The 23,471-nt window shown below is 46.6% G+C and overlaps 1 protein-coding gene across 1 annotated transcript in view; it reads right to left on the bottom strand.

Moving 5' to 3' along the window:
* The window catches only part of LOC138579506 (natural killer cells antigen CD94-like), a 299,761-nt gene extending 288,539 nt beyond the window's left edge, over window positions 1–11,222 (bottom strand). Inside the window, exon 1 of the mRNA XM_069649828.1 lies at window positions 10,962–11,222. Within this exon, the coding sequence (XP_069505929.1) occupies window positions 10,962–11,037 (76 nt within the window). The 5' untranslated portion in view covers window positions 11,038–11,222. The remainder of the gene's footprint in view (window positions 1–10,961) is intronic.
* Window positions 11,223–23,471: the final 12,249 nt, after the last annotated feature.

Raw genomic sequence — 23,471 nt, 5'->3', positions numbered from 1 at the left:
GTATGATTTCCTCTACATTCATTTCCAGCACCCACTGGATGACTTCAAAGGGGAGTCATGGAAACCCTTTGTTCAGGCTGACATAGGAGGTAGACAGCTTGGCTGGGGGAGTGGAAGGAGCATCCACAAAGGGACTAATCTGGCTCATTGATTTTAAAAACTGCTGTACATCAAGACATTTTGCCCAGCACCCTAAATAAGCAAGAATTCAACAGTATGGTAGTATTTAATGTCATTTTTGGACAAGCACAATGAGACCATGTGCATCTTTCCGGCATGTGGTGAACTGGAATGGCAAGAAAAATGCATTTCTGGGTGAATCATAAATCGCACAGACATTAAACTTGTGGAACATATGCCAAATACTAGTATGCATGTATGTACCCATTTGCAGAATTTTAGATTTAATGCTTCTCCTGAAAATGATGAAATTGTGCCAAAGGGGGGATGCAACCTCACATGGAATTGGCGTTCGTACTGGCCAATTCCTTGTGAAATATGGGATCTGAATATTTGCTTTCTTGATGGTGACTAGTGTAAATATGAGGTTTTATTCCATACCTCATTTTTGTGAAATATTAGGCTTGTGAGACAAAGGGAACCATAAAATTCACACACACAAAATGAGGTCAATTCCCCCAAACCAATCAACCCAGAGGCAGGAGGAGACACAAGTAGCCTGGCCTATCCCACTTGAGGGGTAAGTCCAGGGTACTTCCACCCATATTGTAGAATTTTCTGATGTCACTTTGCCTATATAAGCAGGAGACAGGGAAATACAAGGGACTGGACTGGCTGAACTACTGACTTACTTTCTTGCTTCCCAACTGACTGACTGCCTGATTTACTGACCTGCTGACTCAGACCCAAAACCAGATCCAGAGACAAACCACCCCTCTAGCTCCAGGCAGAACCACCCATCTAGATCCATCTAGATCCTCCAGACAGAACCGCCCATCTAGATCCAGGCATACCCAATAATACAGAGGGAAAAGAGGAGAGGCCACTGATCCCCTTTAGTAGAATCCAGTGACCAGACCCTTTGCCCAGCTGTTCCCATCCAGGAGAGCCCAGCTGCTGAACAGTGAGCAGATCCTTACAGTCCAGAGACCTGGCTGGCTGCCCAAATGACACAACTCAAGTGTATTTTCTAAGTATCACCTCCCCATTCCCCAAAACTGCATATCCTGGTCTTTTGCCTTGCATTCTGTTCAAATCCTACAGATCCTATAAAAATCCTACAAAAACCCTAGTCACTTCTCAAATTGTCAGCATCCTCTGTGTATCCTTTCCCTAGAAGAATCTGTGTTAGTTCATGTCTGTTAGTGCATTCCTTTTATAATTATTTTAGCTATCTGTGTAAATCCTTAGTACCATTTGGATTAAATCAATTATTTCCCCTATAAAGAGATTCACGTTGAGCTGGTTGCAATTCAAACTCAACCACCTCATGTCAGTGCCTTTCTTTAAATAGTCCTTAAAATATAGTTTGAGTAGAACCTGTCATTGTGCAACAAAAAACTAATTTGCCAGCTTATTTGCTTTTGCAATAGAAAAACCCACACTATCATCCTATAAGAGCCCTCCTTTCCCCTCAGTATCCTATCTGTTATGTACCTTTGTCTCCCATCCCAAAAAACGATTTCTGATTTTGACTGCTAAGTCCAATTTCTCAGCTGTTTGCCTGTTTAAAGCCCGTTTGAAATAAGAAATTGCAATTCTGCCACATGTGATTCTGCTGCATTGTTTTCCGTCCCAAAATTGAGTTTCTCACCTGTGTTCACATTGCTTTAGTGTCCTGCTCAGTAGCTTTCTTGCCTCTTTAGTACAGACACACAAATTTCAGTCCTATCCATCCTACCGCAAGTGTAAACTGATCTATAGTAACCTGTAAATCTGAGTATGCATTTCGCTCATTTTGAGGATTTTCATTTTTCGTTTGGCCTCCCATTCTGGGGTGGTGGGTTGAATTTAAAAATCGATTTCCCTCTTCTTTGTGACTCTTTGCCACTGCTCTTCATCTACACAGAATTTAGTCCACAGGTGTTTGGATTAAGTGTTGCAGGAGGAGTGCGTAGATTCACGTTGAGCTGGTTGCAATTCAAACTCAACCAGCTCATGTCAGTGCCTTTCTTTAAATAGACCTTAAAATATAATTTGAGTAGAACCTGTCATTGTGCAACAAAAAACTAATTTGCCAGCTTATTTGCTTTTGCTATAGAAAAACCCACAGTATCATCCTATAAGAGTCCTCCTTTCCCCTCAGTATCCTATCTGTTATGTGCCTTTGTTTCCCATCCCAAAAACCGATTTCGGATTTTGACTGCTAAATCCAATTTCTTAGCTGTTTGCCTGTTTAAAGCCCGTTTGAAATAAGAAATTGCAATTCTGCCACATGTAATTTCTGCTGCATTGTTTTCCGTCCCGAAATTGAGTTTCTCACCTGTGTTCACATTGCTTTAGTGTCCTGCTCAGTAGCTTTCTTGCCTCTTTAGTACAGACACACAAATTTCAGTCCTATCCATCCTACCGCAAGTGTAAACTGATCTATAGTAACCTGTAAATCTGAGTATGCCATCTGATTGTGAAGAAAAGGGATTTTGTTTCCATTTCTATTAAAGGTGTATCTATTTAATTTTAGAAGTTGAATTAACTGTGTTATAAGGTTTTGCATTTGTATTGCCACACCGTAGTGGCTGCTGCCCTAAATTTTGTTTGCTCTGATTTTTCATTTGAATTCTAAAAATAAATGAATATTTCATTGTTGCACACCGGACTGGTTCAGGGTCCATTGTGACACTGGGTGTTTGTAAAGGTGGGTGTGAGACGGATTGGGTGCATTCTCAAAAAAAGAACCCAAGGTTCAAATAAAAATAAAAGGGGGTATTTTATTGTGCGCAACCTTCGGTTTCAGGGGAAGAAGTCTCTGGCTGGAGTGTGCTGTGTTGTAAAATCAGCTACACAGTCTAGAGCCTTCCCTTGGGATCTAGCATAGAGAATAGACTCACCAAGCCAATCTACTGACAAAAAAAGCTAGGAAACAGAAGCGTGATCATCCTGACCTATCGAACACCCTCCCTGTGAAATCTGACCACCTGAAGTTCAGAAAAGCCCTGAAGCCTTCTCTTTCAGACGTCTTTCCTCATAGTCTGGTTCAAATCCTCAAAGGGTCCCTTCCAGTAAATCCTCTGGCCATTGAGCCTCTGTTCTGCACTTTTAACATATCTGATCTTCTCTAACCTGATGGTTTAGGACCCTGCTGTTTCCCTTCTTCATACCCCTTTTCATGCCCCCTTTCATATTAACCACACCACTCTGAAGTATCTTGTTTGCACGCGGGGAAGATAGAAAACACCACAATGTATATATTTATTCATGACAAAATACATGACAGTTAAACACACTGCCCTGTACACATACTGCAGCTCCTGATTCTTCAATCTGTTGTTGTGTACTCATGGTACATGCCCTGACTCTTTACACGTGGCACAGTCCACTGCACTTCAGTGTGGGGCGGGGGTGGATATGTGGCAGTCCTCTGACTCTTCAATGTGTTGTACTGCGCACATGGCACGGCCCATGGAATAAGGTGCTGCAACTGAAGAGTGGGCAAGTCCGTGGATAGCCACGTGTGCTGCAGTGTACACCTGGCAAAGCCCCTGAACTACTCCTAGCACTAGAGGACACCGAGCACCAGTCCAGTCACAATCCTTTGCAGTGCATTTGTGGAAAAACACCAAGGTATGTGTGATGCCTGCTTCTGCACCAGTTTTTACACTCCAGTGTAATTTCCTATTTTTGGGGGGAAGGTGGATCAGGTCTGCCCACACCGTCGAACTGCCCAAAAAACATACATTAGCCCAGCGCCCTTTGCTTATGCTGGTGGTAATGGCATTGAATTCCCATAAAAATGGTGGTAATGGCATTGAATTCCCATAAAATTCGCCTTCGTTTAGCACCTGCTTTGTACACCTGCTGCAAGCAGGCAGATTGCATAGCATCCATTGTGAATGCCTCCTGCAAGAATACATTGCGGCCGGCATTTACACTTCCTTGCACTATGATGTGCAAGAAATGTCCACCTTGAAACACCAGGTTTATCACAGACATGTTGCACTTCTTGGTACAGATAATGACAATTACACGGATGACAACAAGGACACATAAGTGCACATGTTGGTGGTCTCCTCAGTGCAATCGGCACATTTTAGTAAATGCCCCTCTTGGGCTTCAGCGTTCTGCAGGGTAGACATGGCACAGCACCCGAGTCATCGCTGTGACCATGTGCCACAGCACAGGCATAGGTAAGCCTTTAGCACTTTACTGTGCTGCAGTGTGCAATAGGCACACCACCTAAACTGATTTCCAGTGCAGAGTGGACACACCCTCCTGGCACATCACTATGCTGCAATGTCACAGTGGTGTGCATGCTCTGATAATGCAGTGTGCTGTTAGGTTACAGCACGTTAACCTTCACGTATATAGTGTCCAGTGCCAATCACATCGGCTTCAGAAGGAGCTGCCACACACATTGTCATTCTGGCACCAGCATGTGAAAAAAAATATCAGAGGCCTGAAGCACACCCTTCCTAACGTTGAAATAAGTGTGTAGCACGTTCAGGGAGAGCGAGCTCTAATGGTGAGCCACTTGCAGTGCTATATTCTGTTACCCTCTTACGGGGGTCAGTAAGGAGGACGCGCACACGGAGGGAGTGGAGGACAAACACAACCTTTATTCTCCGTAACAACAGGAAACTGGCGCTCTCGCGCCTTACCCAGAACTCCCCTTTCTTCCTCCCACTCCCCATGACATAGCTTCGCCTTCCCAACGGCGGGGGCCGCACTCCATAACCCTTGAGTGCCTGGCAACACCACCCCCGAACAATATGTCCAAACATCAAACTCAACACTCTTCAACGAGTCTCACAGCTTTCTTGACGGCTCTCTGTGGTCTCTCGTCTTGGGCACCTGGCCCTAACGATTCCAGAGTTCCCGTTTCCTGGCTTGTCCCTCCCGGGTCTCCTCCTGGAGGGATCCACAGGTCATCCCGCGATTCTCGCGGTTCTGGGGAAATCGACCGCTGAGGCAACTCTGCTCCCTCTCGCCTGATATAGTGTCTAAATTGCTGACAGTTCCAAGTGACAGTTCTGTTCTGATCCTCGGCTGTCACCATTGTGCCTTTCACTGCGGTCACCCTCATGGGGTTTGGGGCAAACCGCGGATCTGTCTTCCTGGGCATTGGTTGTTGGACAAGCACTTCATCCCCTATGTGGAAGTCTGGTGTCACCGCTTGGCGGCGAGAATCAGTGTCTAGTCTTGCTCTCTCTTTGGCCTCTGCGTCCCTTTGGAGTACGTCCATGTCGGGCAGCTCCTCATAGGACGTATTGCATGGTATGCGGGTTCGCACTTCGTAGCGGAGCATTAGCTCAGCAAGTGTTCTGTTCGTAGCTTCATGGGGTGTGTTTCTATAGTCCCGTAGGAGTCGGCACAGCGCCTGGTGCGGATCTACTGCTTCTACTCTGGCTCTCTGTCTCGTCTTCTTAATCGACGCCATGAAGCGTTCAGCCATTCCGTTCACTTGCGGGTGGCGAGGAGTTATCTTCATGTGTTCGAAGCCCAAGTGTTCCGCTAGTGTCTCGAACTCATGTCCACAGAACGGTGGTCCGTTGTCGGATTTGACTGTTTTGGGAATTCCCCACTCACTGAATATTTCCTCTAGTGCCGCTGCTACCTGAGGAAATGCGGTGGTGGTGACCGTTTTGACGATCGTAAATCTTGAATGTCTATTAGGAGCAGGAGGTAGTCACCCGCTTCCGTGGGCCCATAGAAGTCCATGGCTACGCGCTCCCACGGCCGATCGGGTATCTGCGTGTGCTGTAGCGGGGGTGGATGTTCCGCAGGAGCCGTGCACTGGAAGGCATGACAGTTCTTCACCCACTCCTCAACCGCTGCGTCTAGAAATGGGAACCAGACATGGCACCTCAGCTGCTTTTTGGTATTTTCAGCTCCTCTGTGTCCCTCATGGGCCGTTCCGACAACCTTGTTCCTTAACGTGGTGGGGATGACAATCCTGCACCCTCGGAGGAGGATATTGTTGTCCTTGACAGCCAGTTCCCTATGTATCCTGGCCAACCTCTCAATCTCCTGTTTGCACACCCATGGGTGTGCCAGCATTGCTCTGTGGTAGTCCCACCACTTGTTGGCCGACGTGAGGCTGATGGCGAGGGCTGTAGTGGGGTCAGCAGCTGACACGGCGGCAACCCTCTCAAGGGATAGCGCCGGTGGCAATGAGTTGGATGCTATGTACTGCACATAGGCGACGTCTTCCTTTCCGGGTCAGCGGGGCCCCAACCGGGTATCGTGACAAATAGTCCGCGGGGTTAAGGTCACCCCCGGGACGATGTATAATGTCATAGTTGTATTCCTGTAGGCGGATGCCCCGCCGCTCAATTCTAGGGGGCATCTTGGTGTGAGGGTTCTCAAAGAGCGACAGCAGCGCCTGGTTATTAAAGTGAACTTTTCCCGATGATGAAGTTATGGAAGTGCTCACAAGCCCAGACGGCGGCCAGACTCTCTTTTTCCGCCTGGGAGTAGGCCAGCTCAGGAGTGGACAACGCCCTACTTGCGTAGGCGGCCACGTGTCTCGGGTGGACATCCGCGCCGCTGGTTTGTGCTAAGATGGCCCCGAGGCCCACTGGGCTTGCATCCACCACAATATCAGTGTGCCATGAGGGGTTGAAGTATGCTAGGTGGTGAGCTTCTGTCAGGGCCTGCTTGATGTCGGAGAACGCCTGGCGGCACACAGGGGTCCACTCAAAAACTGATTCCTTTTGTAGGAGTTTCCTCAGCGGGTCGGTAAGGGACGCATAATGGGGTATGTACCTTGCGCAGTAGCCTGCCATTCCGAGGAAAGAACGGACATCAGCGACTTGCTGCGGCTCACCGAGGTTGATGATCGTGTCGACCTTGTCAGGATCCGGCAGCATTCCTTCACTGGAAAAGATGTGTCCGAAAAATTTCAGTTTTGTCTTGCTGAAGCGACACTTGGTAATGTTGAGAGTGAGGCCCGCTTCCTGAAGTGCTGCACACGTGGCATTTAGGGCCTTGTCATGGGACTCCTTTGATGATCCAAAAATGAGGATATCGTCGCTGTAGTTCAGAGTGCCCTTGATGGGTCTGATCATCTGCCGTATGGCTTCCTGGAAAATTTCTGAGGCGGACGAGATCCCAAAGTTCAATCGCCGGTACCTGAAAAGTCAGTCGAGCGTCGCGAACGTCGTAATGGGCCTGGACTCTGGTGTAACTCCAGCTGATGGGAGCCTTGGATCAGGTCAAGTTTGGAGAACATCTGTGCGTTGTTTAGTTGTACGATCATGTCCTCAATGCACGGTCCCGGATGCCTTTCACGCTGAATAGCGGTGTTTGCCACCCTCATGTCCACGCACAACCGGATCTTGCCTCCTTCCTTAGGCACAACTACAAGGGGAGATACCCATGGCGTCGCCCCCGTAGCTGGTTCGATGATGCCATCGGAAAGCAGTTGTTGGAGTGCTTCCGATACGGCTGCTTGCAGGTGAAAACCTACCCTCCGGGGATGTTGTGCTACTGGCCTCACCGAAGGACCGATGTGAAGTCGGATGGGAGGGGCCTTGAGTTTTCTCAGCCCCGTGCATAGGTTGGGGAAGTCCCTTGTGATGTCAGCCTGTGTGACAAGGTTTTGTGATTGGTGGCATGTTACGGTGCCAACCGAGTCCCTCAAGTTCAGCCCGCTTGAGGTCGCCGTGATGGTGTCTCCCGTCCTCACGTGTATCTCAATTAACCCCAGGCGGGATGCCGTGTGGTAACTGAGTAGGCACTGACTTCTGGCAAGTGACCGGATGATGTGTATTGTTGTGTCAACTTGCCGACCGTTCAGGAGGAAACATTGTGTGAAACATCCCACTGTCTGTAGGGGGGTGGTGGCTCCCCACTGAAAGATCCTCGAGCGAGATTGTTCGAGTGCCGGCGGGTCAGGTATCTTGGCGTAATCCTGCTCGCCCATAATGTTGACAGTAGCGCCTGAGTCAATCATGAATTGGAATTGGCAGTTCCCCATTTTGATGGGGATTTTGGGGGCCTCTCTGGCCTCTTCTGTGTCAAGTATGAGATTGACAAACTCGTCCTGGTCGTATGGGTCATAGGGCATGTTGTATGCAGCTTCCTGCTCGTCATGGTAGAAAGTCTCAGGCCTGTATTCTGTCGGTGGATGGTCATACTCGTCCGTGAGATACCTGGTTTGGTCTGCCTGGTCTGGCTGCAGTGGGTACCCCTGTGGTTGGTACTCGTCAATGGCTCTGACATATCGCCTCTGTCCCTGGCCTTGTTGGTAGTATCTGGGTTGGTTATATGGCGGAGGCGGCGAGCGGAAAGGCGTCCTGACAGGCGCTTACGGCCTCATCGGAGGGAATGGAAAGCCTTCTCGGCATACCAAGTGAAAGTGTCCCTCTCTTCCACAGTTTGTGCATCGTTGGGATAGAGCTGGGCATGACCCTGCATGTGGAAAGGACATCCCACAGCGATAGCATTGTCTCTGTTGGCGTGGAACTTGTGTGGTTTGTGCTCTGTATGGATGTGACCCTCTGTCACCTGGACGAGATGGCTGTATGGCTGCAACAAGTTCAGCAGTGTCTTGTTTGGGGTTGCCTGGATTTCCCATGGATGTGGCTTGAGCGTCAACCCTCTCGTGTATGCGAGCGAGCTCGCTAACCTCTTGGATGGTGAGTGGTTTCTTTAGGAGCTGTTTTTTGAGAGCAGAGGACAGGCATCCTTCTATGACCCTCAATCTTATTGCTTCTTCTAATGAAAATGCTTCAAACTGGCAGTTTTTGCCCTTCACTCTTAGGCGGGTTATGAATTCGTTGACTGTCTCTTGTGGCATTTGGGTGCACTTGTTGAACAAATAACATTCATAGTCACGGTTGACTTCTATGATGAGGAGTTTATCTAGAGCCTTGATCAAGTTTGTGAAAGTATTCTGTTCGGCTGCGGGGATGGTCTTCACCACGGTCTTTATCTCCCCCCCCACCAGGTTGAGGAAGATGTCCCTGATATTGGGAGAGTCACCATCACCAGACCCTCTCACATAATGCTGGACGTCCTCCATCCAATCAGTCCATCTCGGCCCCTTTGTGTCTTGTGGGGTCATGGTGAATGGCGGGGGTAGTCGCAGCTGGATTGGCTGTGCTGCGCGGGCCGGTTGAGGTGATCCAGGGTTGGACCCTGGGTTGGAGCCCCGTCTGCTCATGGCGCCTGGTAGTGGGAGCTTGTGGGTGCGCACTCAGTCTGTGCGTGTTCACCAGTTGAGCGAGCGTGTGTTTACACCCACCTGGGAGCCTTCGTGGAGAGCTCTGGTGACAGGAGCACACGCCAGACGTCCGTATGAGGCTGCTGGAGGACGTGGGTGGGATCACCGGCACGCGATGCGGGAAAGGCCAGGCGGACTACCAGGACCGGACTTTGCGCCTCCCAGCGCTTGCGCTGCCACGTGGGGACCTGGCGGACTGCCAGGACCCGGGATTGCACTTCCCAGTGAAGTGAGAGCGGGGTGGAGTGTGGCGCGTGAATGCGCGCTTATGCGGTCAGCAGCTGCCCCCAGCCAGGAGGAGGAGGAGGAGGAGGCTCGGATGCAGCCTGAGTGCGGAAAATGGCGGATTGCCAGCAGAGGAAGACTCGGATGCGCGCCCAGCGCGGAGACGGCGGAATGCCAAAAGGAGGAGACTTGGATGCGCTCCAAGCATGGAGATGGTGGAATGCCACGGGAGGAGGACTCTGTTGCGCCTACGGAACGGCCTCGTCGCCAGTGTTACCCTCTTACAGGGGTCAGGAAGGAGGACGCGCACACGGAGGGAGTGGAGGACAAACACAACCTTTATTCTCTGTAACAACAGGAAACTGGCGCTCTCGCTCCTTACCCAGAACTCCCCTTTCTTCCTCCCACTCCCCTTGACATAGCTCCGCCTTCCCAACGGCGGGGGCCGCACTCCTTAACCCTTGAGTGCCTGGCAACATATTCCCTCCTCCGAATCCGTACTTATTAAGCCTCACCATTCCAGAGTGCCAATAATCCTGACCTTAAACAGCTTTCAGACACATGATCTATGATACAGTGTTGACATGGCAGAATACGTCATATTTCAATGTACTTCTGAGTACAAATAACATAACTCGATACATCTCGATGCTGCTGTGTACACATGTAAAAACGCGTACAACTCCCCTGGGCTGCATTGCGCTCCTGCAAGAGCTTCTGACGCTCCATTCTGCTGTAGTGCACACGTGGCAGAGCAATACCATGCACTATACTGCTTTGCGCTTAAATCACATTCTCTGGTTTGTCAACTGCTTCAATAAAATTTCAATACACATTGCCCAACTCTTGGCAATTCCATGAGCTGAAGTGCACATACAGTAACATCCATGACACCTCATTGTGCTTAAGTATAAAGATTGTAGTACATATATCTTGGCCCTGCCGCCTTGCCTTGTTGTAATGTGCATGTAGCAAAAAACAGTGTATGTTTTACACAGCCTGAAACTTCCATGTGTTACCACGTTCACATGGCACACACCTTGACATATCTACGTGTTGCAGTGTGTCAATAGAACCAAACCCCGACTCTTAGAACAGTACTCGATCCACATTTTCAGCTGTGCACGTATTGAACATGTATCATTCTGCAGCGGGGATAATTTGCATGAGGTCAATTACACAATCACAAAAATGTGTTGCACCAGACAACAGTGTTATCATATATTACGAGCAATTTTATGATGCATTTCGGGCACAATTGGTCTAACAGGCTAGTGAGCTTCCAAATTAAATGGAAGAAAATAAAAAAAATATATAATACTTCGCAAAAAGCAGGGGCCAACGTAGAAAGGCAGGTCGCATTAATATTTATAATGTGTCCAAAATGTCTTACCTTGTTCTTGAGAGTGTCTGGGCGCCCGCTCTGTCTTGGAAAACCTCACATCGACGTAGGTCACATCTGCTGCCATTCCCAGGCCGGGTCTGACAAGAAAACGTGTAACACTGCAATCAAAGAAGCTTTGTCTCTGCAAGTGCCCAACGCTACTGTGCCTCTAGCACAGAGCCCACCTCTCAGCTCAGTCATATGAACAGGAAGCAGATCAATGCGATTCATCAAACGCTAGGGGTGTGAACATTAGTGGCGGTGACAAGAGCGGACGGCTAGACCCGAAAGACGCCTCTATTCTGCATCATTCCAGAATCCACATAGTCCCCATGGTGTGTTTATGAGTGAATGCGTGGGCTACTTCAATTTCTCTGAGGAAGTGATGTGTGTCCAAAATAATTATGATAGTCAAACATTATTATGTGGGCATGTATCGGGTTATTTATGGGTGTGTTTGCCATGATGCAGACGGTTTTGCAACACGAGATAGGCTGCACTAAATCCAAGATATTGTGGTTTTTGAGGGATTGCCAGTCACCTTTAGTTTTTCTCGTTGGATTGGGCTGCATGTTGCTGAAGGTTTCCTTGTATTCGGTCAGAATCGTGTGCAAGCATATTCCATTCGTGTAACAGCTGTTTATACACTATCAGGAAAATATGACTGCCATGTAATGCTGGTGGTAGGAGCTCTCTGAAGGTTCTCCTGCTTCCATCTCTTGCTACTGATACCCAACAACATGACTCCTCCAGAGCCGGTGGGGCCGAGGAGGATTGGGTTATGGGATTTTATGGGTGGAGCTCTTCTTTTCTCCTTTAGGGTAGTGACTACACCGTCAGCGACTTCAAGAAAGACTCTACTGTCACCAGATACTGGCGGTATACCTGAGAGACAGTGATCTGCCCATTCATAGCTGAAGATGATGTCAGCGGACCCGCATCTCTACTGCTGCTTCTGCCCATATACTGACTTGGATCCTTGCACCACGTCTCGGGAGGATAGCTCAGGGGCAACATGCTCGCCTTGGAAGCTAGACGACACGGAGCACCCCCCAGGTCGCTCTTAGAAAGCTCTGGGTATTAAGCGCATTATAAATAACCTATCATATCATCATATCATATTACTCTCTGTTCCTTCTCTTACCACTCCAGGGATTCATGCTGGTTCCTATGCTGCAACACTCTGATTTGCCACAATCGTTACTTGTTCTTTTTTTTCCCCTGATGCTGTCTGGTGGCTTTTAGTTGTTTCTGTTTCCCCCGGCTAGCCTCCAGGAGCACGTACACTCTAATCTTCATACTCCCACTCCCCAGCTAGAACCCCCTTGACCTTGGACATATTGTTAGCATAGCTCACTCAGGGAGTTTTGTATGTAGAGTTGTTTCAGGGTGGTATTACGCCGAAGTCCCATGAAAAAATTAAATGCATCACTGGAGGTGATTGCAGGGTCTGAGGAACCACTATCATCCCTTATACTGTTTACTCAGATGTATACTTGCTGCTACTGTCTCTTGAACCTTAGGCTCATCTAAGTCCAGAATGAAACAGCTAGTAAAAAGGGAACATATTATTATTAGGGTATATATTGAGCGCGGACAAAGCATTTTACAATCATAGGGGGAAGAACACAGTAAGGGAAGTAGAGAAAAATGGAGCAAGAAGCTAACGGGGGGAGTGGACAATTGGCAGCAAGAGATCTACCACTAACCGGACCGGGGGAGGAGACAGTGGTGGGCAGATCAGAGTCTCAGGTAGGGTGGGGAGTTTAGGATGTGTGGACCTAGGCATTAAGGAGGAGCCATGCCTTAAAGAGGAAGGTCTTGAACTCTTTCCTGAACTGTAGAAGTGATGGGGCAAGTCTGATGTTGACAGGGAGGAGGTTACATAGTCTTGGAACTTAGATAGAAAAGTCTGTGTTCTGGTTCTTTCCTTCCTGCATTGTTGTAATTCAAGTCTGCACATTTCCCTACTTCTAGTGGATTGTAGGCCTCTGGAGATGCTGAGTTTCTCAGTGATGTAGCTTGGGGACTTAAGGATGACAGCCTTGTAGATGAGGCAACAGAATTTTAAGATGATACAGGCTTGCATCGGGAGCCAGTACTGTTCGATGAGGGTCGAGGTGATGTGGTTGAATTTGCAGCAGAGTCCTTTAATGAGTCTTGCTGCAGCATGCAGGACATATTTCATGGGTGCCAGGGTAGTTGCCCCATCGAGTTGGGAGATGACCATGGTTTGGTGGATCTGAAGTTGTATTCTGATATGAAGGGCGATTTTCTGCAGGAGAGTAAGTTGATACCAGGCTGTTTGTGTCTTCCTTGCTATGTGCTGTTTGAATGTGAGGTGTCTGTCGATCTTGAACCTAAGGGACTTGGCATGGGGGCAAGCTGGTGTCAGAATCCCTCAAGGTTCATATCAGAGAGCCAGTTCTGGATGTCAGGGTGTTCGGTGTTGTTGATCAGCATTAAGAATTCAGTCTTGGAGGGGTTGAGTTTCAGGTAAGCACTGGACATCTAGAACTGGCAGACCTTGAACTTGTGGATGTCTTCAATGGGGGATATCTTGAGGTAGATCTGTGTGTCATCTGCATTTTCATGAATGTGAATGTTGTGTGGAGAGAGGAGGGTTCTGAGCGGTTCCATGTAAAGAATGAAGATCAATGGGGACTCCGCAGGTGGGTAGAGTTAGTGACTAGTCAGTGGCTGGTGGTCTACTGTGTCAAATGCTGCTGAGAGTTTGAGGAGAACTACGAAGCAAGGATGGGCATTATCAAGGATTTTAAGGGTATCGTCATTAAACCATGATAGTAGCTGTTTCTGTGGTTTCTAAATAAGCAGGATTATTTTTTCGGTCGGGGGAGGGTCAATGGGAAGGTGCCTTGAGTTAGGGCGCTGTTGATGATTGGCAAGTAAGGGAGGAGTACTTCAGTTAGAAGGGTCTTGAGTAAAGAGGCAGAGCAGATGTCATCCAAATACGAAGTGGCCTTGAGGGAATCTGAGGTTGCAGCGAGATCTTCCATAGTTAGTGTCTTGAAAGTTGTCCTGCTAGTTGTGGTATTGCAAGGTGGGGGGTGTAGGGTGCTGTCAGTTGTGACGTTGGTGTCTATGTGTTGGAGGTTCATGTTGATCTTGTTGATGAAGAAAGCCTTGATGGCAGTGTATTTTTCGATGGACTGCGCTACTGGGGGGTCTGACAGAGGGTTGATGCAGTGCTTGATTGAACTGGAACATAAAGTGCCTGCGGTATACAATCTTCTTAAAAGGAAAAAAGGGAAAATGGGGGCAGGAAGTGTTACGAAAGACTCGCCCAAGGTCGCACAGAGAACAATGATAAGGCAATCCAGATCCACTAGTGGGACCGCACCTTAGCTCACTAATATGGAAGTGTTAAGGATTTCAAAGACATGGTACAGTCCAGACCAGGACTCTTTCTACTGGCCGTGGATGCAGCGCACAATTAAAACACCTTTATATTATTAATTACGAATTCAGTTTTGAGAAGGCACCCAAACCTTCTCACACCCACCTTTACAAACACCCCGGGTCACAATGGACAATGAACCAGGCCGGTGTGTAATAATGCAATATTTATTTATTTTGAAATTCCAATGAAAATCATACACATTTAATATAGGGCAGCAATCACTGGTGTGGTGATAATTACACTGTAAATTGATAGAATACACTTAGTTTGAACTTTTAACATCAGATATACAATGCACAATTGAATAAAGGCAAGATTACTTTTTGGGAGGTGTTTTCTGATAGCACCACATTTAGTATTTCCCCCTGCAACGCTCCCTCAAACCCCTGACAACCAACAAACAAAATCAAAATCGGACCTTCCCCCTCTGAATGGGAGGTAAAATCGGATTGAAAGCCTTTGAAATTGAGCAAAATAGCACTCGGAATGACTCAATATTTGTTTTACATGTGAGGTTGAATGAGTAAGGCAAAAATGAGTATAGCAGTATCAAAGAATCAGACAAATAGCAAACTATAAGGCTATGTACTAACAACGGGCATACAGTTCAGAAAAACAACTTTGGAAGGAAAAGCAGTGCAGCAAAATCACACGTGCAGAAATTACAATTGATTAATTTCACAGGTTTAAAATAGCAAAACGGTTGAATATTTGGGCTAACCAGGCACATCGGAATTCAGATTTGATGCTAAAGCACAAAGACACCTCACAGGTAGGATATGAAAGTGAAAGGGTAACTCTGAATGAAATCAAAGCAAACTAGAATCCCACACAAACGGCTTCCTCCCTTTTAAGCTATAAGTTTGTCTATAGCACCTGACAACTACACATACACACTACCCATTCAATATTTAGGTAGACACACACGATCTTTAAAAAAAAGAACGCATATTTTAATGTCTATCACAATTCATAAAACATGATTATAAAACACAATAATGCACATAAAAGAACCCTAATGGTTCACACATCAGTACATCTTTCCACCATTTCATTAAGTATGCATCTGAACACCGTCCGTTATGTTTGTGAAATCAAGCATAACATGTGGACACGCTTAGTTGTGCATTTTTGCTACAGCGTTCTCCTCTTCTTTGGGAAAAACAAATGTGCACATAACGGAGGGTGTTCAGATGCATACTTAATGAAATGGTGGAAAGATTTAATGAAATGGTGGAAAGATTTACTGATGTGTGAACCATTAGGATTCTATAATCATGTTTTATGAATTGTGATAGACATTAAAATATGCATTATTTTTTGAAAAATCATGTGTGTCTACCTAAATATTGAATGGGTAGTGTGTATGTGTAGTTGGCAGGTGATATAGACAAACTTATAGCTTAAAAGGGAGGAAGCCGTTTTTGTGGGATTCTAGTTTGCTTTGATATAATTTAGTCCTCACCCTCACGGCCCCTAAAAAGAGGACGACAGAGCTCGGTTTAGCTGATGAGACTCTGAATGAAATGACAGCATGGGATTCTTAAAGGGGAAGGAAAAATCGTTTTTAAAATGAAAGCAGTTGCACAGGGAATTTCAAAAGGAAAATTACCAGTTCTATTAAAACTATATTTTCGTGACTAGATTATCAAGAAGAGAAACGTTGCCTGTGAAAAGGGGTTAAACTGCAGTTTTAACCCCCTCACGCAGTGTGTCTCGTTATGTGGGAATTCATTAATTAATTCAAAATAGTACTAAGGACTTACACAAAGGACTAACAGGATTGGAAAGAATGGCGCTAACACATGGAGATCAAAGGACAGGATACACAGAGGATTCTGACAATTTTAAAGATTTTGCTAGGGCAGTTTATAGGATCTCTATGGGATTGGACCTAATACAAGGTAACAAAGCAAGAGATGCAGTTTGTGGTTACTGGGGAAGGAAAATACTCACAAGCACTTGAATGGGGTAGCTTGGACAGCGGGCCGGGGTTTCGCCGGGGTTTCTGGACAGTGAGGCAAGATCTGGTCACTGTACACAGCGGCAGGCTCTCCTAGAAGGGGACAGCTGGGCCTAGTCTGGTCATTGGATAGCGAGGTGCATCAGCTGGGCTCTCATTGAATTATTGGGATTTTTGTGGGGTTTTTCTGGATAAGAAGTTCAGCCTGGATTGGGCCAGCTAGCTCTGGCCTGGTAGTGGAATCTGGAATCTTGCAGGGTGAATCTGAATCCGGAATGTCTGGATCTCTGACTGGAAAGTCATAAGAGAGCCCCGAGCTCCCTCTACCTCCCTGTTATATAAGGAGCATGACATCAGAGGATTTTTTACTATGTGGGCTGAACTAAGCTAGACATACCTCCAAATTGGATAGGTCAGGCTGCACTGTCACCTCGTCCCTGGAAGCAGATTTTACTGAAGGAGGTGACTCAGTTTTATGGTGGGTGTTTAAATTGTCATAATTTCACATTAATATGTCTTTTGATTACTGCAATAAATGTCATAAACTGAATAGTCTCTGAAATCAACGGGGCTGGCTTTGTTTTCCAAATTTGGGCATTCCTTTCCAGCCCACAACCAAATTCAGGCTCTGGTCAGTTTAGCCCGGTGTTGCCTGTGGATTCGCCTTTGAAGTCCATCAGTTTGAGTTGAGGGGAGGTTTCACCAGGAATTCACACCTATGTGCCCTGGAAGTCCATTGTCTCATGCTGGAGCAGTGCCGCTTTGTCTGACGAGGGTGCTAGATTCTCCCCCTTGGCCCATTCATAGTTTCCAGGACGCTGGTCCACTTGGGGAAGGTGATTTATTTTTCTTTCTTTAACCAAAAAGCAAGTCTTCTGGAAAAAATATCCTATATATTTATTAAAGCAAACCCCATCTCCCTTAACATTTCAATGCAAGCACAGGGCCTTAGTTTAACATTTCATGTTTAAAAGGCATTTTCTTGTTTGGCAAAAACACCCTTTCATACTTGGTCTAATGTTCCTTGGATGTCACTTTTCAAATGTGTTTTTCCCACATCTATATTCAGAGCATTTCCATGGCCCTAGTCAATTTCTAATACACAGAAATCTGTTCAAGGCAAGGGTCCTTTGAAACTGACATAAGCCAAGAGAGAGAGGGCTTCTTGTGAAGAGTTTGCCTGTGTTATTCTGTTGCAAAAAGTAAAGCATTTGCCGTACGGCTTGGAGTGAAGTTCTGTGCTATTTCACAGATTTTGACTGACACAACATGCCATTCAGTGAGGAATGCCCCGATTTGATAGTGTACACCCTGAATATGGATGAACATGGATGTGTTTTACTTGAACCAAACTTTGCAATGTTGAAAAGATGGAAAGGGCATCAGTGTGCAGTCATTTTAAATTCAGAACATTTTCTTTTTCCAGTGGCAATTTTTGAGCTGGCAGCATAGCAGTGCTGCCTTTAAATTATTTTCTTTGGTGCACATGAAGAAAATAATGGCAGCCATTCTCGGGGTGTTGCATGTTCCATCTCGCCCCATATGTGCTTGGCAAAGACAGCGCAGCCATGATTTCTGTAACTGCAAAACGCAGTTTTAATGCAAGGGAATGGCGCTCAACAGAGCCTTGTAACTGCTGGAATGCAGTTTGGTGATGTGGGGGAGTACTGCTCGGCTGGTAGATATACCCCACAGATTCCCCCCCTGCTTTTCCAAGACTTCTTGTTAAGGGAGAGTAGGGCAGTGTTGGGTTCATCGGGCGGAGTTCTCCTTCCATCAGGGAGCAGTACGCCACAATCCTCCCTTCGTCTTTTGTTGGATTGTGTGGAGCGATACTCCCTTTCCTTCGTTCCCTTTCCGGGTCCCCGGGGAGGTCCTCATGAAGTCTATGAGGGAATGGAATCCTGCACTTACAGTTTACCAGAAGTTTTGAAGTACGAAACAAAACATACATTTTACATTCCTGAGGGTACTTGAACACCACCAGCAAACAAATCACAAAGACAATGCAAAGACAGCACATTTTTGACACCACATTTTCATTCCATATTTTTTTTAATAACACTGAAGAAAAGTACTCCCTGTTAGATAGATATACCCATGGACCTACCTATTTCCTTCTGCTTTTTCCTTTTTCTTTTTTCTTATTCTCCAGTTGTCTCCTCTATTTGACTTTCCTTGGGCTCCTCTATCAGCTGCAAAGTGTTACTGGGTGGACAACTCTTTAACTGATTAATATAGACCCATTTCTCTTCTGACAGCTCTCCTTTGGTGATGCGGATCTTGTAGGCGACAGGTGATATTCTGTCTACAATTTCAAAATGACCGCAACAGGAGGGGAGAAATGTTCTCTCCTTAGTCTGGTTCCTTTGAACATTGTACAAGTAGACCCTGTCTCCTACTTGGTATTCCTTTTTGTTTGTTTTTAAATCATATTGAGTTTTCATCCCCTCTGCTGATTTTTCGAGATTCTGCTGAGCGTACACAAAAGCATGCTGAAGGTGTTTTCTTATATTCTCAACATATTCATGAGTTGTGGGGGCATTTATTAGTGTCTGCTCTTGTGTTCTTTAGAGCAGATGCTGAGGTAGCACCATTTTCCGTCCAGTCATTAGCTCAAATGGAGGCATTTTGGTCACAGAAGATGGTGTAGATCAGATGGCCATTAGGACAAGTGGTAATCAGATGTCCCAACTTGGCCCAGAATCTGCCACAAACTTTTTTAGAATGCTCACAATTGTTTTATTGTACCTATCAACTCTCCCACTAGAGGACAGCCGTATGCAATATGAATTTTCCTTTTTACCCCAAGTATCTCCCACATCTTTGTCATCACTTTGCTGGTGGAGTGACTTCCTCGGTCTGACTCAATCCTTTGGGGTAGGACTAAATGCAAGAAGATGTGGTTGATCATCAGGGCAGCTGCTGTTTCTGCCTTGCAATTTGGGGCCGGGAGATATTCCACCCATTTGGTGAACAATCATGTTACTGTTAGCATGTACTTGTTCCCCCTAGAGGAGCGAATCATGGGCCCGATGAAATCTACTTTTAAATCTGACCAAGGCAGTGTCATACCCCTCTTCTGGAGGGGAGCTTGGTGTGTGAGTGAACTTGGCTGAAATTGTGCACACACAAGACACCCCTTCAAATATTGGTTGAGTTCCTGCCCCATGTGTGGCCTGTAAGCAACCTCCCGCAAGATTTCTAGAGTAGTATGAAACCCCCGATGACCGGATGTGGCTGCGTCATGGGCGTGACTTAGCATCAGGCTTCAGGTACAACCCACTGGTCACACCCAGAGATGGATCTCCTTACCAACAAACCGTCTTGGATTTGGAAAATTTTAGGACACTTCATCAACACCCTGAGGTCCTCTTTCCCAATGTAATCGGTTTCCGTCAGAGGAAAGTTCTCAGGGACCTCAATGTGTTGGTAACATTTCCCAATAATCAGATCCCCTTTTTGTGCCAGGCTTAAATCAGCATCTGGGGACTCCTTACTCTACTGGGCAGTTGAGAGTTCATTGTGAGCATTTGCCTGGGACCTGGTGAGAGCAGTGACAGGGACTCGATCTCAAGGAGTTCCCTCTGGATGTCTCCGGTTTTGGCCAGCTGATCAGCCAGGTCTTTTCCAGTTTTGTCTGGCCTCTCTATTCTGGAATGACCCTTAATCTTTTTCCTATAGATGGTCATCCCACTAGAGGTAACCAGATCATCAATATTTTGTATGAGCTTGCCATGTTTAAGTGGTTTGTTGTTGGCACACAGCATGCCTCTGATTCTTCAATTAATCAGGTGCTTCACAAACCCATTCCGGACATAATCTGAATCAATGATTATGACCAGTTTGTGGAGTCGGTGTTGCACAGCGATAAGCATGGCCTGGTGAACTGCCATCAACTCCTCTACCTGACTACTATGGGGACCGTTTCTGTTCCCAGTGGAGGGTTCCGGGGTATCATTCACCCAGGCATTCCCAACGCCGGCCACCAGTTCCTTTTCCCCATTGTTTTCAACACGGTAGGAACACCTGTCCACATAAACTGTGGGTGGGGGCATTCCCTTGCACTTGTCTTCTTCATAGACTTTGTGCGGGGAATTCAGGTACGCCTTCATGTTGTCCTGGGTTTTGAGACGTTCGTCCTTGAGACAGTTTTCTCTGTCACAATCAAGCAAGTCAGCCAGAACTCGCGCGAGGGGGACTCTTCTTGTCTTGGCCATATGTGACCTCCACAGGATAGCCTTGGATCGACAGAATCCAGGTGGTAATTCTGGATTTACTTAGATTTCCTGCCTGGATTCTGTCCCTTTGGAGGTATTGCAAAGGCTGGTGTGGAGTCTCCACTATGATGTGCTCCCCCTGGATGAACGGGCAGTCATTTTTCAATGCCCACCCCATTTCCAGGAGTGCCTTCTCACAATTGTTGAATTTTACCTCCACAGAGGATAAAGTCTTGCTTGCATAGGAGATTACTTTATTGACCTTGTCATGCTTTTGGTATTATACTGCTGTCAAGCATGTATTTGAGATCCCTGTCTCCAAGAATAACTCCTTGTTTTCGACAGGGTAAACTAGACAAGGTGCTTGTGAGAGACTTCTTTTGAGTTGTTTTACTGCCTCGGCTTGTTCTGGATCCCGCAACCACTTGACCCCCCTTCAACAGATGGTCCAGGGGTCTTGTGACCTCTGCATAATCCTCAATGAACTTCCTCCTGTAATTAGCTAGTCCAAGGAGGCTTCTAAGCTCATGCTGAGTTGTGGGGTCTTTCAGTTTTAGCAGTGCTTCCACTTTCTTCTCCTGGGGACAGAGACCCTCAAGAGTTATTTAATGTCGCAAGAAGATGACACGGGTCCTGCACCATTGTGCCTTCTGGAAGGACAGTTTTTCTCTGGCAACCCTCAACTGGGTTAGAACATAACCGATTTCCACTATGTGTTCCTCCACAGTTGAGCTTTTTATCAGGACATCATCCACATAGGCCAGGTTACCCCTTTCACCCAAGTCAGGCATGGCCTTGTGTAAGAAGATGTTGAATTCATTGCTCGAGTTTATGTATCCGAAGGGAGTCCGGGTCCATGTCTACTGCTGCCCCCCAAATGTAAAGGCCAGCTTGTACTGGTCCTCCCTACTGACAGGCACGGTCCAGTATCCATTGGTCAGGTCAATGGCGGTGTACACCTTTGAGCACTGGATCTGGGCCAGCCCTTGGTCAATGTAGGGAAGAGGCCATCAGGACATGTGGACCCATTTGTCCAGCTCCGTAAGGTCTACATAAAGTCTCCATTGGACATTTGGTTTTAAAATCCCCAGCGCCGGATTATTAAAGGTGCTGCGGACTGGAAGAATTATCCCACGGGACTCTAAATTTTTGATAATTTCTGTCAGGGACTCCATGGAAGCGAGAGGCAAGCAATATTGCTTCACAAACACAGCAGTCATTCCAGGGGCCGTGGGAATTGTGGTAGTATGTATCTTGCTGCGACCACGGTCGTACGAGTCCACAGCAAAGATATCTTGGAAATCTAACAACACCTGTTTCAACTTTTGCTTTTGTTCCTCAGTCTCACAGGCATCAGCGAGGTTCACCCTCTCTTCAACCATTTGCCTGAGCCTGGTAAGTCTTTGGGTTTCGGGATCTCAGCAGCCTCCTCCAACTGGATGGAGAGATCTCTGGATAAAGTGTTGACTGCACAGAGGGTTTTTAGGTAGGAGAGGCAGTCATTGTGCACCTGGAATATCACCTCATCCTGCCTGATGTCACAGGTCACCTCTTCCTCCCCGTAAGGGCAGGAAGAGTACACCAGGAAATTCCCCCCTTGCCAGGTGAAGATCCTGTTCAGTGGTATATCATTGTCACTGTCATCATCATTATCATAGCAGTCATTGGGGATTGGTCCTATCAGTTCATTTCCTAGATGCATGGAAAAAGGGTGGTCATTAACCACCATTCCAATAATGTTGCCTGCGCCCAGAGTGATACTCCTGAGGTCACTGTTATCCACCACTATTGGAATGGTGTTGTATTCTACATTGACTAATGGTGTTGGGTTTAACCCCAACCCCTGCTGTTGGAGATGGGCATTGAGGTGTACGTAGGCGTCAGGAATTTGTAGTTTCTGTCCTCTTTTAATTTTTAAGTCAAGTGGGAATTGTCGGGTCCATCTTGGGATGGTGACCTCCTCCCCAATTTGAACTTGAACTGCATACAGCAGCAATTGGGCTGACAGAAATGCTTTTTCAGAATGATCAAACCCATGGGATTGCCCCCTAGGCAAGAGCAGGCCTTGTAAGATATAAGGTCCAAATTAATTGCAAACCAATTGAAAATGTCACTGCCTAAATAGAATGCAGCAGGGACATCTCACACGACCCAACAATTATGCTCTATGCTTTTGTAACCTATACACATTCTGAGCATACACCAGCTAGGCAGGAGATGTTTGGAATTGGGAGTTTCCAGGCCCATTTTCCACTTATCAATCAATTTAAATGTGGGAATTGTTGGATCGTTTGGGAGTTTTCTGAACATGGCTTCACTGATGAAGCTCTTTCCATTGTTCAGGCACATTGTGGCAAGAACTGACTCCTTCCCCTCATTTAACTGAATAGGGAGGAACAGCTGTTCTCTAATTTTCTGAATGTAAGCTAAACTTTGAGCTGGTTTTTCATCACTTTTGACTATAGGATTTGGATTTTCAGATTGAGAATTGGTATAAAATTTCAGTGTATTTCCTTCCAGTGTGGAATGCCACTTGAAACTGGAAGGAAGGTTGATTTTCAGGAATGGAGAGGAGCTCCCTTCACCAGTTTGTTGTCCTACAGCAATTACTGTAATGTCAGGGGTTTGAGTATTTTGAAGATCAAACTCAATTTGATCCGGTTTTTGTTCTACCATGTGGCATGTGCCATTTAAAGTAACATGGTTGACGCTTTGTTTTAATTTTATTGGCCAGTTAGTCTGAGTCCATAGGACACTCCATCAAGGGGGACAATCCAAAGGAGGTAATTACCTAATAGACATTTGGTCCCCTCTGGGGTCACGACTATGACCGGGTGCTTCACCTTATGTCGCCCAACTTTAATTTCCAGATCTACAGTCCCCTCGACAGGAATTACATTCCTGTTGAAGTTCTG

Source organism: Ambystoma mexicanum, chromosome 3p (genome assembly GCF_040938575.1).
Source record: "Ambystoma mexicanum isolate Mex_15411 chromosome 3p, UKY_AmexF1_1, whole genome shotgun sequence".
Classification (NCBI taxonomy): Eukaryota; Metazoa; Chordata; class Amphibia; order Caudata; family Ambystomatidae; genus Ambystoma; species Ambystoma mexicanum.
Note: the sequence above shows the minus strand (reverse complement) of the source record. Positions and strands in the feature narration are given on the sequence as shown.